The sequence below is a fragment of the Gymnogyps californianus genome, chromosome 7 (genome assembly GCF_018139145.2).
Source record: "Gymnogyps californianus isolate 813 chromosome 7, ASM1813914v2, whole genome shotgun sequence".
In the NCBI taxonomy this organism is placed as follows: Eukaryota; Metazoa; Chordata; class Aves; order Accipitriformes; family Cathartidae; genus Gymnogyps; species Gymnogyps californianus.
The window spans coordinates 14435910-14454572 of NC_059477.1; the positions used below are offsets into that span (position 1 = coordinate 14435910).

Sequence of the window (18663 nt, forward strand, 5' to 3'; positions counted from 1 at the left end):
CATGGGCGTTCCCGGGGCGGGGGGCGTGCCGCGGGGCGGGGCGCGGGCGCGGCGCGGTGCGGGGGCGCCCGCCCGCCCCAGAGCGCAGGTGGCGGCGGCGGCGGCGGCAGTGGCGGTCCCGGCGGGGCCCCGCTCCCGGCGCGGCGGCGGCGGCGGCGGCGGCAGGTGCCCGGGGCATGCGGCGGCGGTAGGACGCGCGGCGGCGATGGGCGGCCGGGGGCTGCCGGTGCCGCTGGTGCTGGGGCTGCCGCTACTGCTGGGGCTGCCGCTACTGCTGGGGCTGCCGGCGGCGGGGCGCGCCGCCTCCAAGGCGCTGGTGTGCCAGGAGATCACGGTGCCGATGTGCAAGGGCATCGGCTACAACCTCACCTACATGCCCAACCAGTTCAACCACGACACGCAGGACGAGGCCGGGCTGGAGGTGCACCAGTTCTGGCCGCTGGTGGAGATCCAGTGCTCCCCGGACCTGCGTTTCTTCCTCTGCAGCATGTACACCCCCATCTGCCTGCCCGACTACACCAAGCCGCTGCCCCCCTGCCGCTCCGTCTGCGAGCGGGCCAAGGCCGGCTGCTCGCCCATCATGCAGCAGTACGGCTTCGCCTGGCCTGAGAGGATGAGCTGTGACAGCCTGCCGGTGCTGGGGGACACTGAGGTGCTCTGCATGGGATACAACCGCACGGAAGCCACCACCCTGCCGCCTTTCTTCGGGAAGCCCACGCGCCCAGCCAAGGATGCGGCCAAAAACCTGACGCCGCTTGATGGGCAGCGCCCCTCGGGGCTGGACTGCGGCCGGACTTGCAAGTGCAAAGCGCCCCTCATCCCCATCTCCAAGGAGTCCCATCCGCTGTACAACCGCATCAGGACCGGGCAGGTACCCAACTGCGCCATCCCCTGCTACCAGCCCTACTTTACCCAGGATGAGAAGACCTTCGCCACCTTCTGGATTGGCCTCTGGTCCATCCTCTGCTTCCTCTCCACCTCCACCACCGTGGCCACCTTCCTTATCGACATGGAGCGCTTCAAGTACCCCGAGCGCCCCATCATCTTCCTCTCTGCTTGCTACCTCTTTGTCTCCGTGGGCTACATTGTGCGGCTGGTCGCAGGGCATGCCAACGTGGCTTGCAACCCAGAGCACCACCACATCCACTATGAGACCACGGGCCCTGCCCTCTGCACCGTGGTTTTCCTTCTCCTCTACTTCTTCGGCATGGCCAGCTCCATCTGGTGGGTCATCCTGTCCCTCACCTGGTTCCTGGCAGCTGGCATGAAGTGGGGCAACGAGGCCATCGCTAGCTATGCGCAGTACTTCCACCTGGCCGCCTGGCTCATCCCCAGTGCCAAATCCATCGCTGTACTGGCACTCAGCTCTGTGGATGGCGACCCGGTGGCTGGGGTTTGCTACGTGGGCAACCAGAGCCTGGAGAACCTGCGGGGCTTTGTGCTGGCACCACTGGTGGTTTATCTCTTCACTGGCAGCCTCTTCCTGCTGGCCGGCTTCGTCTCGCTCTTTCGCATCCGCAGCGTGATCAAGCAGGGTGGCACCAAGACTGACAAGCTGGAGAAGCTGATGATCCGCATCGGCATCTTCACCGTGCTCTACACTGTGCCTGCCACCATTGTCATCGCCTGCTACATCTACGAGCAGCACAACCGGGAGGCGTGGGAGCGGGCACAGAACTGCTCCTGCCCGGGGGACCCTCACCGCCCCAAGCCTGACTATGCTGTCTTCATGCTCAAGTACTTCATGTGCCTTGTGGTGGGCATCACCTCCGGTGTCTGGATCTGGTCCGGCAAGACGCTCGAGTCCTGGAGGCGCTTCACAGCCCGCTGCTGCCGGGCCAGGAAGCCCGCAGGCGCCTCCGTGTACGGTGAGGCCAGCCCGACGCTGGCAGGCAGGACGGTGCTGCCCAGCATGGCCTCCTACCACAAGCAGGTCCCGCTGTCCCACGTGTGACCGGAGCAAGCCTCAGTGACCCCAGCCACAGGGAGGAGAGGGTTGCAAAGACCCTGGGCCACAGAAGAGGGGGTGGCAGCTGGGCCACCCCTGGCATCCTCAGCCCCACCGTGGCAGTGCTGCCCGGGACCGAGCGTGTGCGCCCACAGGGCACGGAGCAGCCACGGCCCCAGGCAGGGCAGGGAGAGGTGCTGCCAGCGATGTGGGGGCAGAGGGACAGGGAGGCCTGGAGCCTGGCACCACCGTGTATGCCCCATTTGGGGTCCTACGCCCTGTTTGGTATCCTGGGGTGCTGCTGCCTGTGGGCCGGTCAGGTGGCAGGTAGCCCTTGAGCACTGATTTGTGCCTCACAATGAGCCTCTGGGCAGGTCTTGCTGGTGCCGGGGTGAAGGGGAGAGCTGCAGCAGGCAGGGCGGGTGGAGGCCCCCGACCCTGGGTGATGTGCTGGCACTGGCACCGAGCTGCTCGCCAGAACCTGGGGGGGCGGTGCGAGGGGGCCGGGGAGAGCTGGCAGTGGGGGCTGCCTGCCTGCCGTGCTCCACCCAGGCCCCCCGGGCAGAGTGGGACGGTGCCCCCAGGGCCCCCGGAGCCCCCAGGCACAGCTACGTGTTGTGGAGGAGAGGGTTGGAGAGGGCTGGGGGCCCCTGGCATGCCGCTGCCGCTGGTCCCGCTTGGGCAGCAGCACGCTGAGCAGGAGGGAGGGAGCTGCACGGGCTGGGGGCTTCGCGGGCGGTGGTGGTGCAGGAGGAAGGGGCTGCAGAGAGGAACTGCCACTCAGCCTTTGAGGCGGGCAGGGACAGGGTCCGAACTGTCTGCAGCACAGGTGGGGACCAGGCGACCCCAGAGTGCATGCCAGCTGTCCCCGGGCAGGGGGCTCAGGGCCGGGCAGGGGCTGGTGCCGGTGGGGCTCACCTCTGCAGCACCGACTTCAAGGTTTGACCCGCCACTCTGTGATGGGCAGCCAGCTCCACTGCCCATGGAGCAACTCGCCCCAGAGAGCCAAGGGGCTGCGTGGGTGACAGGGCTGCTGTCCCAGCATGGGGTTCGCAAGGAGCCCAGGGCACCGCTGGCTCTGGCACCGAGAGCAGCCTCCTCCTGAGCTGCCGGGTGCTCTGGGAAGGGGTCGATGCCGCTCCGCACCTCTCGCCTCTGCAGCGGGGTGAGCTTCTCGCGTCTCGCTTGTGCTGTGCGGGTTACCTGTGGTGAGGTGGGCAGCCCCGGCGCCCTGCCCGCCGGCCTGCCGGCTGTGGCATGCAGTGCAGCAGTTAAGCGTGGCACAACCAACCCTAAAAGGGTTGTTGCGCTTCTGCAGCGGGTAGTGTGTGCATGGCAGGGGGTTCCGAGCCAGGCAGCGGTCTGTCTCTCCTGGGGAGCAGCTGGGTTTTCCAGCCAGCCAGCTTCAACACTTCGTGCTGCTTTTTTCAAAGCTGCGCCTGTGTTGGAGACAGTGCCGGGTTCGAGAGTGAGCAGTTAATTTAGCAAAAAACTCAGCGGAGCGCTCGTATTCCCTTTCCTCCAGCTTCCCAAGCCTTTTTCACTTCCCCAGGTCAGACAGCAGCAGAGCACTGACAGAACCGGTGCCTGGCATTAAGCGGTGGTGACAGCTGGGTTTCGATAAGTAGAATGGTGGTGGGAGGGCCCTGTTGTCAACTTCACCGAATGCAGCGAGGGCAAGGGGCTTTGGCTGCAGCACGGGATGGGGCACAGCTGGCGAGAGGTGGCTGCCTCTAGCTTCAGCCTGCTTGTGAAAGCACCCACTTCTTTTTTATTTATTTTTTTTTTCCCCTGCCCTAAGTGGTGATCACGTATGTAACTGCCCCAGCCATTACTCAAGTCCTTTTTGCCCTCCTTCAAGCATGGCACCATGACCCGGCTGCTCGAGCACTGGAGAACAACTGCTGGCTTTGTTCCCATGGGACTGCAAGGATTCGAGGTTGTTCTCGACACCCTTGGACCACTTCAGTCAAGAAGGTTTCCACCTCATTTTAAAACCAAAGCCTGGGAAGTGAGGGGACACTCGAGTGGCACATCTACTGATAAAGGTACCGCCAAGGTACCGCTTGAGTGTCTCTGGGGCATTCTGGCCAGTGGTGCAGGGACTGAGGGCTCGGCAGGGACGGCTCAGCTGCACATATCAGCACTCTTGCGACAGAGGGCTCGCTCCCTCCAGCGTGTTGCAGTACTTCATCATGGACAGAATTGCACCATGTTGTGTTACAAACTGTAAATAGTTGTATTATAGCCTGGTTTGTACCTACAGAAGCCGTAGTGACCTTTGATACAGGTTTGGGACAGGTGTGTTCTCGGCAGTGAGGCAGGTCAGGCACAGAGACGCTGTGGGTAGTCTCGTGTTGTAATCCAGGGCATTAAATGACTCCAGCCTGCTCCAATCCACGCCTCGCTGGACTCCTCTCTTTCTGTAGTGCCTTTTGTAGATACAGCTAAACACACATTATGCAATACAATGAACAAAACCATGTCAAAGGTGGTGTTTTGTTGTTTTTGTTTTTTCCAAAGTGCAACTGACTGTGTAAAGCTTTAAAAAAAAAAAGAAAAAAAGAAAAAAAGAAAAAGAAATCCAAGATTAGCTACAAACTGTTGCCTATTGAAAAAAGCAAGAGTATTTTCAGCTTTGATCTAACAGTAGGTTAATACAATCAACTTGCATTTGAGCCTAGCTTCTCAGCAACAAGTGGCAGGAGGGGGAGAGGAGCCACTGCCGTGTGCCCTGTATGCTGTAGCCAATTTACATGTTGGTTTTTGCCTCTTCCGTTATTGATGCTGTTCAACATATTGTTTAAACGACTGTACTATATTTTGTGAAAAGCTGAAGAAATTTTATTCAAAGAGAAGTATCGAGATTAGTTATTTATGAGGACAAAAAAAAAAGTGTGTGTGGTTTTCTTTGCTTCTGCTAGAATATTAATTACCATAAAATCTTAACTGGGGGGGATGGGGAGGCGTGTGCTGGAGGGCTGTGCAGGGCTCTTATCACTAGGGACCGTGCAGATCTGGTGAGGCAACTACACTTGGCTGGCGCAGGAATAGCATGTTCCATGTGCACGAACCCCACGCAGTGCTGCCCTCGGCATGGGGGGGCTGTCACACACCTGCGCCCTCACCGCTGGCATGCCATGGCCCACCACGGCGCTGAGTGTCCCAGCCTGGGTGCAGCAGCCTGGCTCTGCTCTCAACCAGGTTTAATCCTCAGGGGCTGCCGTGCCGGCTGGCTGTGCTTCTGGTTGGTGCCCGTGATCTCACTGAGAGCATGTTTCCTTGATAGGCCAAAGTCACACCTTGCTGGTAGAAGAGGGTTAACTATCAACTTTTATTGGCGTTCTGCAGTTTGCACAGTATCAGTCCCTCACCCTGCGCTGAGATCAGGCCCTGAAGAGGTGCCCTTTGATACTTTTCGGGCCAAGCAGATGACAGCTCTTAGCCAAGCAGGATGCTGCACGCCGATTTGAGTGTCCGTGTTGCCATCTGCTGTGCACTCTCTTGTGTTGGGAGGAGCACTGTAGGAAGGACAGCAAGGGGTTAAGGCTGGCTCCGTGGTGACTAATGGTGCAGGACTCTGCTATCTAGTGTGTAGGCACACACCAGGTCCCCCTAGATAGGATCTCTTACCTGGAAGCAGCATTCCAGCACCCAGCGATAAACCTGACAGCCGCACAGACTGACTCACCCAATTCCTCAGTGCCGGGTGATCTGCCCCCCCATGCTCAAGTACAGGCAAAACACACTGTGGGGGCTGATCCTACTGCATGCAGGGCAACTGTTTTGGGGTGTGGAGGGGACATGCACCACCTCAGCACGAGGTTCTTACTGAGGAGCTGCAGATGCCTGCTGCCTGCCTCCAGAAGTAACTCCAGCACCTTGCTGGCAGCCTTGTTGTCACCCTCACCTCCCAGGAAGCTGCCGTGTCCTCAGCTCCTCAGTAAATAGGAGTTTGGCAGAGCTGCCATCCACCACCTACCTCGAGCCACTGTTTCCGAGCAAGGGAAGGCCTATTACTGCAGGCAGCCATTTGCGACTTACTTACCTGCAGGACTCCGTTCTTGTGAGCATGCACGTGGTCACGCACACCCCAGCCTAACGCTTGTGCTGCTGTGTCGCTCCTGTGCTCTCCACGTCCCATTTGGTCAACTTAGGCCATCCTCGAGGCAGTCACTGGCTTCCTTGAGGTTGAACAGTGCAAATGCAGCACAATATCAGGCTAGGTGGCACAGGGAATGACAGCGTCTGACAGCATGGGGACCATGTGGCTTCTCAAACAGGTTTTAATATCACAGAGCAGAAGTTTCACCTAAAAAAATGCCTTGTCCACAAAGGCAGCCTGAGACTTTTCTAATGCTATGACAAACAAGCCCATGTTCAGCTAGTTAAATGCTCTTTCCCTAGCTAGTCAGTTGGGGGGGGGGGGGGTGTGTGTGTTAGGAAGTAAGTAAAAGTGCACTACAGTCACTTTGGCAGCGCCCTGTAATTCACTGTATATTGTCAAACAACTTATTTGGTTCAAGTGTAGTTTTCCCAGATAGCATTGTGGAAAGTCAGTCCTACGTAATGCTACTGCACTACTGTGCTGTGGGAAATACCAGCGCAGGATGGGGGCAGCAGCCCGCCCCGCACTGAGCTCTGAACACACCAGCTCACCCTGACCCACACACACCTGCCAAGCCCCTGTGCGAGCTCTTGCCTCAATTGCTCTTTGGTCCTCTTCTGCTTACTCAGGTTATGCTTGACGCCTATGCTCTTATCCAAAAGCAATGGTCTTGAGATTTATTCCATCCCTGAAGTGCCTGTCCTCTTAACTGCCAAGCCCAAGTAGTTCTCATAAAGTTCCCTTAGAAACAAAATACACAGTGCCTGTATGCAAAGGGAAAGGGCTGCTGAAGCCCAAGGACATCACGTAGCCCACAAACACATCCATGACTTCCTGCCCCTGCTGACTGCTAACACACGACGCTAGTGTTATTCTTGTTGGCACTCACATTATTCTTGCTGGGCCATAACATAGCTATTGTCTCTGCAAACAGTATTTACTGCCAGCTGGGGAGTGCTGCCCTGGAAATGCATGCAGGCAGAGGTCACCTCAACATAGATTAAATATTCAGTTGCTGGGTTAAGAGAAACAAGGTACATTGATCCTGTAGCTGCTTGCTCTTCCCTGGGAGCAGAGGTAGGTAACAATCTCTGTAATTCCAGTACTGTGATTGATTGGTTGTTATTCTTCTTTTGCCATTTTGAGAAAAGTGCTGCCAACAGATAAAGAATAGTGAAAGTTACAGTGTATCCCCCCCCAGTTCATCTTCCAGCAGAACCACCTAAATGTGATTCGTTCTGAAACACTATCACTGCTCATTCCTTCAAAAGGGAGCTGTATGGTTTACTTTTTATTATCTACCTAAGAAATCCACTAGCTGTGTTTTCCAGAATCTAACTCTTTTAGGGGGACCAGAATGTTAAGTGTTAAATGGAATTGCTATTTTTCCTCTCTTAAGAAGCTGAGTTGTAGTTGAGCTCTGTTTAGTGTCTGCTGATCAAAATCCTACTGACAATGTGCTCTGGGCTATGCTACAGTAAAACTAAAGCCAGTTAAGGTTCGAGGCAAAATTAAGTTCGGAGCAGCAGTCTCCTGCAGGATATATCGCAGGAGCGGCCATCAGCTCTTCAGCTGTAATTCACCTGCCATCCAGATCAGCAGGAAGAGCCTCAGTCTCATTTGGCAAAAAAGGGAAATGACTGCCCCAAGTTTCTGCTGAGCACCTCACAGCTGAATGGCTGCATTTGCAGAAGCCATGTGCCAGCCCCCAGCAAAGTGCATCCAGATTGATCCCACAAAGTTGAAGGCACCTGGCAGCACTAAGGAAAGAAAAGCTCGTTAGCAATTAGGTCACAAGTCAATCCAGGAGTTGGTCACTTGTAGCTTCCAATTTAGCGCTCCTCAAGGGAGGACTTAAAAAACACCAAATCACCTCCAGAGAAACTGGCCCTACTTAAAGGCCATTTAAGTGCAAAGAAACTGTCAGCCAGTAGTTATTTGAGCAGCCCGAGTCAAATTCTAAATCCAAAGGACATGTGGGAATAGCCAGGCAGCTACGCAAGACTCTGCCACGCCTTCAGCTGAAGCAGGCTGCCAGGGCCCTGCCCCACACTGCCGACCGAGCAGCTCACAGTTGCCGAATGACCTCTGCTGCCAGCTCCCCAGACATTCACAAGTCACCGTGACAAAATGAAGGCGAGGGGCTGCTACGGGGAATGGAGGGGCCTTAACGCGCACCACTGGGGTTTTTCTTTCTTTTTTCATACCTGAGAGAAGCTGCACAGCACCAAATACTCATGAGGGGGAATGAAATCAGACAGCTGTACAGAACACACAATTCACCTTTAACTTTAATTAAAATAGAGTTTATTAGCTTTTCTTTTAATACAAACATGAGAAAGGAAAACCACCTGAAGATGTAGCGTTATTTTCAAAATTGAATTGTGATCAATACCTGAAGTGCCAAGTTCCATGGATTTGGGAGCCAGGGGCTGGCATATTTGCATACTGCAAAAGGCTATATGCATCATTTTAACAGCTGAGTGCAGCCAAACTGACGATTACACTCAGACAGCCCCACTCTCAAAGGCATATGGACTTGCTATTCAGTCTAAGTTTCTGGGCCTTGGCTGGAAGAGGAAGTGCACAAAACCCGTGCCATTCGGAGGGAGATCTGCTCCTAGGACAAACCGCCTAGAATCTATTTGGATCCAAGAAGGGAAGATACTACAAAGACTTGTAACAGGAAGAGTCTAATAATACTTATCCTGTTTAGAGTTCAGTTTCAGAGCCTGAAAGTAAGCTCCATTCCAAAGTCTCAGAAAGAACAAAACCCAAGCTTCTAGAGTAGTTGCACAACATAAAATTCACTTCGCCAAAAAAAAAAAAATTTTAAAAATGGGTTTTATAGAAAGCTTTTTGATAATTCTCAATTGAAGACAATATTTTTCAATCTACCTTGTTAGGTACTCCAGGATTCCCAAACTCATTACTGTCTCATTATGAATGTAAATCCCTCCCAGGAAACAAAAACCCAAGGGGAGCCAGATGGATGCACAATATCAGCTTTAGGAACTCCACTGTATATAGCACAAGAGATCTGCAGTAGAACTCAGAGAAGCAGTGCTGCACACACGCCATTCACCACTGGATTGCTACACTGTTTGGGATGGTGATGATGTTTCCAGACCAACTTTCTCATTCAATGCCTCAGAAAAATATACAGATTGCGTCTCTTCCAGAGCAATATAAGTATTAGAAAATGAGAGAAGCACCATAATTCACAAGAAATGCAGCATGGACCCTATACATTTTAACAATACAAAAAACCATATCTCTGCCCCCAGTCGAAACATTCAAAGTCTTTTGACAATCTCTACTGGAGTGAAGTTGTGGGTGCAGACTTGGAATTCCTTCCTGCTGGGCAGCTTCTTGGTTATGAACAGATCACCAATAATAGCAGCTTTTAGTAGCCAAACCAGGGAAAAGCCGTCAACACGTCTATGCTACTGTTTTCAGCTCCAGAGTGGCTTTATACTTTAAGAGTCCCATGTTTTGTTTTGTTTTTGTTAACACTGCATCGACCTGAAATACAAATGCAGCGAGACTCTGGATGACAGGGGAGAGGAGGGAAGAACATTGTAACTATAGTCATGTGGTTAGTGTTTAAATTCTAAAATTTAAAACTACTTATTATTAAAAACCTCAAGAGTTCACAGCTATAGGCCTACATAGTAAGCAAACATCTGTGGGGGGGGGGGGAGAAGGAGAGAAGTTTGTTTTTGCACCTCTGGATACATTAGAAGGAGGAGAGAGTTGATTTGACAAAGGTCTTGTCTTTTGCACCAAGTATGCTCCTCAAGCTCTGGGCTCCCTTGGCTAGTTTACCCTCCTCTCCTCCTCTTGCTGGAAGACACCATCACCGCTGGCTTGTGTGCATGGAGTGGTGGTATTCCTCCGATTCATATGGATGCTGGTTCATGGTGCTGCACCTTTCTCTCTCCTCAGGAGAGGATGGCATTAGAACGACGGATACCAACTAAGTTATCAGCACTGAAAGATCGTCTCATAGCAGCTTTTGACAAGTCTTTGTATTTGTCTTCACACAGCCGGGAGATAGCCTGGATACCATGTTCAGATACAAAATGAAAAGTACACATTAGAAAAGTTTGAACATTTCAAGGAAACTTTTACGAGTGTAATATCAACAGAGCAGGCACTCAGTAGCAGTGATGCTACTAGCTTTTTTACCTAGAATGAGAGTAAATAAGAACTACTTTGGAGGGAAAATATTAAAGGGGTCTGTCCCCACGCTAACAAGAACCCTATCCATCAGAAAGTAAGACATAAAGAAGGTGAGTGATTTCCATATCCAAGTATCTTCATTCTTTTACCAGTCTCACTATCTAATGGAAAACTTGGATCCATTGCAGACATAGGAGTTTGTGGAAGTTATGTTCCAAATTGCACCTAGTAGCTAGGTCTGGTGCACGCAACAGCACAAAAATTTTAGCAGTACAAAACCGCACACAGCCATTTCTATGAGAGAAAAGGTTCAAACTGAAAAGGTTTCTGCACTCCCTTGGGCACCTTGCCCTTGGCCACTCAGTGCAAGTGAGCCTAGGAGATGAAGTCCTACTAGGACGTCTGTTTTGCCTTTACCTTCTCTACACCCTCACTCCCAACATGCTCTTCCCAGGATCACTCACATGATCAGGTTCCTGGAGAGGTTTGAGAAGGGAGGGCAGCCCACTGCTCGATGGCATGGCAATAGCCAGGGCACTTTAATACACCTATTACATGTCAGCACAGGTGGACAACTTAGTATTTAACAGCTTTTTCACCCATTTATTGGCTTGCCTCTGCTTATCTAGCTAGTCAAGCAGCCTTTATTCTGGTGCAGCTATTCTAGTAACAAGCCTAATTATTTAAATCCTAATAACACGATTGTCCAGAAAACACTGTGTGTCCTCCTCTGCAAGGCCTATTTCTGATTGGAGCCTCCAGGCATTATCAATGCAAATAAATAAGGATACCTGTAATAAAAGGCTGAACTGAATTTCAGTCTTGAACATTTACTTCCATTAATAATTTACCACCTATCACGAGATGAACTTTCGGAGTCCTGCGATCAGCTACAAGCCCACACCTTCCCTTTAAGGCACAGCCCAGTGTTCTGGAAGTTCAAAAGGTGAAAAGCACTCTGAGCATGAATAAACTTCTAAGTGTATTTTAAAATAATTATTTACATTTATTTCTGCCGACCTTCTGGAGGCATGCATTTGGCTCAAGAGTGGCATTCTTTGAGACACTGGCTGCATGAGCTCCCAGTGCAAGACCAGACAGACTCTCCATCCTGTTTTAATGCTAGCACATCAATCATAAAGCAACCTGTGTTGACATATTTAGCCCCAGTCGCCCATATGGTGTAAATCAGTTTTCAATCTCTGGAATACTAATTCACTGCTTCATACAGGCTCCTATCAACTGCTCGTGTGCTTCTAACTGAAAGGTAGAATTAAAAATTTTAGTAAATGGTTTAAATATTTATCACGTTTTAGAATTAAAAACCAAAATGTCCTATAAGTGCATTATGGCAAATCACATACTGTACTGAAGATTACTCTGGTTTTAAATACCAAGCCCCCAAATGCTAGCAGAGAAGAAACAAAACAGGCTCACAATCTGTAAATCATCCACTTATGCCTGGGCACTGAACAGTTCAGTAAACAATTTCCTGTGGAATATGAACTACCCTACAACCACATTTACAATTAGTGACAGTGCTAGCTTAAAGTGCAAGTAACAAGGGTGAGACAAAGCAGAAGAGTTGCATTGCTTAACTTTAAATAGAGGAATTCGTAGGCATATCATACCTATCATTCCAAAGGACCAGGACAGATCACACTTATTCCCAAAGTTCAGCCACTTCTGGGACGAAATAACAAAAACCTGGCACTTGGCAGAATTATTGGGGGTGGACAATAGAACAATATAAGGCAAGAATACCGTAGCACACCCCTCTTTGAAAGGGGCTATGGTATCAGTGTACACAGGGCCTGCGGTAATGCCTTTGTTGAAAGGTCAACAAAACAACATGCAGAGTCATCAATTAAACCTGGACAGATGAAAGGTTGCATTGATCCAACACAAAATTTTGCCTGGGAACCCAGGTAATTTAGATATTTTCAAAATGTCTTACATATCTCCAGCAACTAGGAAGACTGACTCTGCAAAAGTTCCAAGTTTTTTTAAAATGAGCCTTCATACCAAAGGACTCGCAGAAGGGCAGCCTTTCCCATCGAGCAGAAAGGGCCAGTAATCTGTATTTACACTCCTCTGGACATTCTGAAGGACTCCTAAGAAGCGGCTATTCCAGAAGTTTATCTTAAAGCAACATTTCTTTGGAACAGTGAGGTTCTAAAAGTTGTGAAAAGAAACATATTATTATTTCTGCAGCTGTCCCCAGACAAATGGTTTATTAAACCATGAGAGCAGTAAGAGTGCTCCCTCTAGATCTAAAAGCAGCTGTGCAGTGGGATGCAGTGGGAAACCTTCAGCTGGTAGTATTTAGAAAGGTCTGAGTGTGACTGTCTCTAGGTGCTTGGAATACAGACTGTGACCAGGGAAGGACAGACAATCCATTACATATGACACTAATCCTTTCAATCTTAAGTAGCCTAGCTGAGCTACGGTTCCCAAAATAACATCCATTTTATTTTGCGATCTGCTAGACTTCCGTAACCTCTGTCCCTTCCTTTCCTCAGAATACTAGCTTAGCCTAGGCATGGTTTTACAAGTGCTAACTGTAGTTATAAAGGGGTTAAATTAGTCTGTAATACACTAATCTAAAAGCTTTTTAGTTTTTCTAACCACCACTTAACATGATTAGCAACAGATGCTCTTGCTACACATACAGACAGAATCTCCTGCTCAGCCAGTCTCAGACCATTACCTCCAGTTTCTGTGCTCTCTCTTTACTGAGAGGCTCCAGCAGAAAGCTCAGGTTATTGTCATCTGCTAGGGAGCGAAGATCGAAGTAGTATTTGGCGTAAACACTGGCAGGAACATTGATATTAAACTGCAGTAGCTCCAAGAAGTGTCTTTCCATTTCATTCCTAGGAGGCGTAAGGGACAGAAGACAAAGGAAAAAAAGATTGTTTTAGCTGGCTGAAAACACTGAAGAGACCTCAACCTTGTTTTTAAAACCAGCAACTTTGAAATAGTCATTGAGAGCTCTGCATTATTAGTTTCGAGAGACAGGTCATTCACTAGTGCTCAAAACAAGGTGCAGCTTTTGAGTCCTGGCACCTCCGGCTCAGAGAGAAAGGTAGTGCCCTGTCGTGCACTCCTCGGCTGACCGGGGAGGTTCATTCTTCGGAGTTCCATTAGTGCAGCTGTACAATTCATGCGCCATTCTCACTCTTGTACGGCCCCACACTATAGTGATCAGATGAAAGGAATGATGTATGCTGTTTATTAGCTCTGAAGAACTTGCAGACATTTTCACCAGGCTGATAACAGGAAGGGGGTTTATTGAAGTAGAGGCGGACTAACAAAAGGAGTAGGCAGATCACCACGGCAACAAATGGATCTATGAAGAGCTGCTGCTATTATCTCACAGAAAAAAGCCTCTTGAAGCAACATGGATTCATCTCCAATAAATAAATAAATAAGCAGCATTAGGTGGGAGAAGGAATTTTCTCCTCAATAGCATTAGGCAGGATAACAAAGTACTATGTCAAAGGGCACTGTCCAGTTTTTACTCACTCGTCTATTTTCACTGGGCAAAATATTTAGAGGAAAGTGGGGAGAGCGCCATGACATGAAAAAGGCTGCTTCAGCTACTGTACCATGGTCAGCTAAATCAGAGGTGTTCTACACAGGAAAAACAATGTTTTACAAATTATCCTAAAAGAAACTGGTAGTACCCACACCAAGCAATTCAGTTCAACGCTAACTCAACAATTGTTCCTACTGATAGCAGGCCTGTCTCAACAGAATTTAGCAGCTGTATAGGCCAACTGTGAATACACCAGAAGGTAAGTTGCACAAATTCAGTGCCAAGGCTGTTCTTGCTTGTTTCTTGAGCTTTTAAAATGGATGTTTTAGAGGGGGGGAATAAATCAAGGAATCATCCAGGTTGTATCCTGTATTGGATGGTGGGTCTCAATATGAATAGCAGCTTTACGCTTGTTTCTAGCATAGTGGACTTGAGTATCATTGAACCTAGTGCCAAAATTAATTTCCTGTTCATATGGTCATAAGCCTATAGAAATGTAAATCAGATAATGTTTTGATGATCAGCTGATCAGAGCTTGATTTACCCTGTGAATAAATGCTCTTCACTGCCCCTTTTGTGCTCACTACGCTAATACATTTTAATTGTGTAAAAATACAATTCTTCATTGGATTAACAAGTCTATTAACAGTGGTTTAAAACCTGGGAAAGGATAATGCCCATGTGTTTTCTGTGCCTTATTTACAAATAAATGTAGCCAAAAGAATGAACAGCATGTGTCCCCTTACAAGCAATCATAGCAAGATTAGCAGCTGCACAGTTAATTTTTCAGTGACTATGGATTCACTCTCATCAAAGCCAGCAAGTTTTGACAAAGGATGACTTCCAAGTATCCATTTAATTTCCTTTGATTTTTTCCCCATTAGAAATAACAAAACAAAAAACCCCACCCCCCCAAAAACCAAAAGAAAAACCCCTTTCAGTAAAAAACCCACCTTTGCTTTGGTCAAATAAAGGGCTTGCGATAGAAAAAATAAGATGAACACTTTACCTATGTTCAGTAGGAAGAGGCTAAGGCAAATGAACGCATCCGCCAGTCACGAGGCCTGGAGCACATATCCTTTAACAAACTTTAACCCACTAGCAGTTTCTCTGAGAGCCACACAGCTCACACTGCTAACAGACCTGTAAGGTGGGGCTGCCAAACAAGTGTCTTTAAGCAATAAGGAGAGTGTGTTTGGTGGGGACGAGGTGCACCTACGCTGCCTTCAGAAGAGGTGCCTGGCTTGTACACATACACACATGCGCACATGCACAGATTTGCAAATTGGGTGAACTAAATCAGATATAAACCCTTTTGCCAGTTCCAGAGTGGTGGAACTCCCATGCTTGGCTTGCAGTGGCTCAATTAGAGTATCCATCAGGTTAGTGAGATCATTCTAGATACGTAGAGCCAAGATGAAAATTGACAGAAAGTTCACAAACAAAACTTGCCACCAGTCCTTGTAGACAGGCCTTTACTGCACAGGAGTGGCCCACCCAGGGAGCGATACCTGGTAGAGTCCTGCTGAGCAATCTTTAGCTGGGGAGCTGCTGGGGTTTTGGGTGGATTTTTTGGCAGCATCACCAGCCATCTCCAACGTTAGAATGCAACCATGCCTGAAATCCTTTGCCAATTGTTTTCTCAGTAACACTTGTATTCAGAATACCTAATACTCACCATCAAGTGACTAGTTTAAAAAAAATATTGGAACTACTAGAGCCAACAATTAACTATAGTACCAACTATTAACTGGAAGTAGACTTATAAACTTAAAACTCAATTTTGCTGAGTATTTTAAGCAGTTTTCCAAGGTCCCAATTATGGTAGTGTTATCCAACCCAGGAGCAGTGAAGTCTGCCGAGTTGCAGCAGTGTGGGGCCTGGGATGGACACCCCTGGGCCACTGTCAGAAAGGGGTTGTACAGTTTCTGCCCATACCTAAATTCAGAGGTCTAAGTCATTATTTCAAATGAGATGGGATTACAAAAATCCCATCTTCAAATCGGAGGAAAAAATAAGCCTAAATTCAGTCTATTTTCCTTACCACCATGACTGCTTTGAAAATGTAAGTACTGACAATTTCAGGATCCCAGCATCGGCAATAGAGAATAAACATCCTGCTTGTTACAGATATTTTCAGTGCTATCAATTTGATTTGTCCCAAATAGGGCCAGAAGAAGAGACATCAAAAAGAGCAAGATGTATACTCCAGCACTCCTAGCATCGCTGGCCCCACTTCAGCCATCTCAGAGTTATTTGCAGCAACGCTTCAAGTATATTCCTCAGATAGATGAGCACTCTGAGCCAGGCTGAGTGAAGATGTACATTGTATAAAATCACTAATTAGGCTTTCCTGAAAGCAGGGCTGGCACAGCCCTGCATTTGGAGACAAAGAACTCCCAAGCAAGGGGTACGTATAAAACAAGGTACTATGTTTGCTGTTTGCGATGTGAAATAACTTGAATAACAAAAACTGTGTTGGTGCAGATGACTCCCCCATTTTTAGAAATGCCATCCCCCACCTAAAAGGAAGAAAACTGGATATTCCACCTCCTAAAGAGTCCCAGATAAATAATTACTTACTGTGTTTTAAGCATTAGCTTTAGGCTGAATCCAGGGAAGAGAGCTTGGGGCAAGAACAGACTCTCTCACATAGGTAGCCTCCCAGAACTGTGTGCAAACCTCTACCACCTCAGCCTGCTCCTGTACTAGAACTGACTGTTACTACGTAGGCCTGGACACATGCTCAATTCCAGCACAGCAGCGTGATAAAACTCAAACACACATAAAACATAATATCAGGCTTTCTGGCCTTATGACAAGCTAGCCTTCTAGCATTTCTACCACTGTGATAAGAAGGGAAATAGGGGAACAAGCTGGCAAATAGAGTTAAAACAATAATGTTGACATCTCAAAGTTCTCAGAGATAGAACTTTGCAAGAAGAAATTTAACAGAAAATCTAATGGGCCAAATCCACTCAACATAAACGCGCCTCCAGCCCATAGTATGAGCCTGGAGCCACAAGGATGAACATCCTCTGGAACTGCAGAAATTGTAGGGCTTAAAGCTGAGTGTACCAAGAAAAGACAGCAGATTCAAAATTTCTGAAAAACTGAAATCTACATCTGAGACAAGAATATATACAAGGAACAGCCTAACATAAACAAGCAGTAGTAAGATTGAGGATTTTGTTCTCAGCACTGTAGGCAAGTCTAAGAACTCACCCAGATAGGATGAGCTGTAGCAGTAGTTGGATGTAACACATGCAACCACAGATACCAACACAAATGACACCCGTCTGCCAGCGGCTAGGAATTCAGACCTTGAGATATTTAGGCCTTAGCAGGATACAAGAGCAGACACATAAATCACAAGTTATGGCTTACCTTGCAATTTTTCAAATTCTAAAACAGAAAAGGCAGGGAACAAGTTTAGTTCACTTTTTTTTCCTTCCCCAAAAAACTTTTGATAAGACTATAAATTGGGCACTTTAGCATTACACCAATGCAAAAAAATCAGTGGAAACAAGCAGCCAGTCCCACGGTTCATCACTGAGGGAAAGAAGGTAAAGAAAACTAACTTTGAAGTTACTCACCCAAAGTCATTAGAAATACTAATACAGATTTGTCTCAAAGTAGGGTTATCCAAAGTTTCCTAGGTTAAAAAAGGGAATGAAGCCGGACACCAGATATACATCATGTACATATATCATAGCACCAGACAGACATTTTTTCAGTATGATCACAAAAATTGCCATTCCAAAAAAAAAAAAAACCCCAAACCAAACCACCAACCCAAAAACCCCACCACTGCAGATTAGTCAAACCTCGCAACTTACATGTCCTCAACAGTAATGTCCTTCAATATTTGGCAATAGTCCACATTCCACACAGCCTGATCATCCCAGACTTTAGAAGCCAGCAGAATAGCTCCTAGGACTATCCTCTTCCAGTTACTAGGGCATATGTCAATCTCTGCATAGGTTAAAAGCCTTTCCAAATAAACCTATAAAAAGAAAAAAAAAAACAACCAATTTTATGTGTGTAATTAAGACCTGGAGCTGAGTTCTTAGCAGCAAGCATGCCAGTCCAATATGACTATTTTATCCCATTACCGTTAAGTGTGTCAAAATAAGTATTAGTGATTACTACTTACACTTTAGAATCCAAAATTTCAGGAGTTAGAGATTCCATTTTTCCATTTAACACAAGAACTGGACCACCAAGGTACACAATAAAGATACTGAAGAGTCGGTTCTGAGCAATAAGCATTGCTGTTTCAGGGAGACGCTGCTAGAGTTCTTACTGTCACTGAGTCACGCAGTCACCGACAGGTTCTCATTAGGGCCTATCTGGGATAGTAAATCACTCAACATCACACTAGCCTGTCATCCCAGTTAAGGTTCAGCACTTGTAGCTTAACAGGAAGTGCCAAAACCTGCACTGTGATCTCTAGGCATGGGACAAAGATGCATCAATTGCTGTCTTTCCACAATGAAAGGTGTTATAGTGCTATTTCTACTTCACCCTGTAAAGAACAGACTTCAATCCTTCACCTACAACGTCATCCTCTGCTTTCATCTACATCACCAACTGCTTAGATAGTGAAAGACACCTAAGTCCAAAGATGTGTGTTGGTCTTTTGCTCATTCCTCCCTTGTAATGTCAAATCAGCCCAAAGATGTTGACTCAATCCCTTCCTTGAAAGTTTTCTCCTATTTCACACTCCTGTAACGATCCACATACTAAGTAATTTGCACTTTCAAATTTGAATATAGATTGTTTTTAATGTTCTATTCCCTAAACTAAGTCTAAGGTCCTAATGAAACCTCAGATAAACTGGTGGGCGCAGGAAGCTGTTGTACGGGTCTAAGGGCAGGATCA

General features: G+C 48.1%; 2 protein-coding genes across 4 annotated transcripts in view; one reads left to right on the forward strand and one right to left on the reverse strand.

Moving 5' to 3' along the window:
• The first annotated feature begins 205 nt into the window (after positions 1-205).
• Positions 206-1954, forward strand: FZD5 (frizzled class receptor 5). Its single transcript, XM_050900184.1, has one exon. It carries the CDS (start codon positions 206-208, stop codon positions 1952-1954), a length of 1749 nt encoding a protein of 582 aa, XP_050756141.1.
• A 6401-nt stretch (positions 1955-8355) lies between these two features.
• CCNYL1 (cyclin Y like 1) overlaps positions 8356-18663 on the reverse strand; it is a 34733-nt gene continuing 24425 nt past the window's right edge. For 2 of the 3 annotated variants that reach the window (XM_050900042.1, XM_050900041.1), the window contains 3 exons: positions 17619-17785; positions 12952-13114; positions 8356-10117 (listed from right to left, as the gene is read on the reverse strand). In XM_050900042.1, coding sequence (XP_050755999.1) covers positions 10001-10117; positions 12952-13114; positions 17619-17785 — 447 coding nt within the window. In that variant the 3' untranslated portion in view covers positions 8356-10000. The remainder of the gene's footprint in view (positions 10118-12951; positions 13115-17618; positions 17786-18663) is intronic. The other variant, XR_007766742.1, reaches the window with a different exon arrangement.

Bases quoted from the DNA above. Each gene is read 5' to 3' on its own strand.
- FZD5 (XM_050900184.1), top strand. From the start codon at position 206: ATGGGCGGCCGGGGGCTGCCGGTGCCGCTGGTGCTGGGGCTGCCGCTA.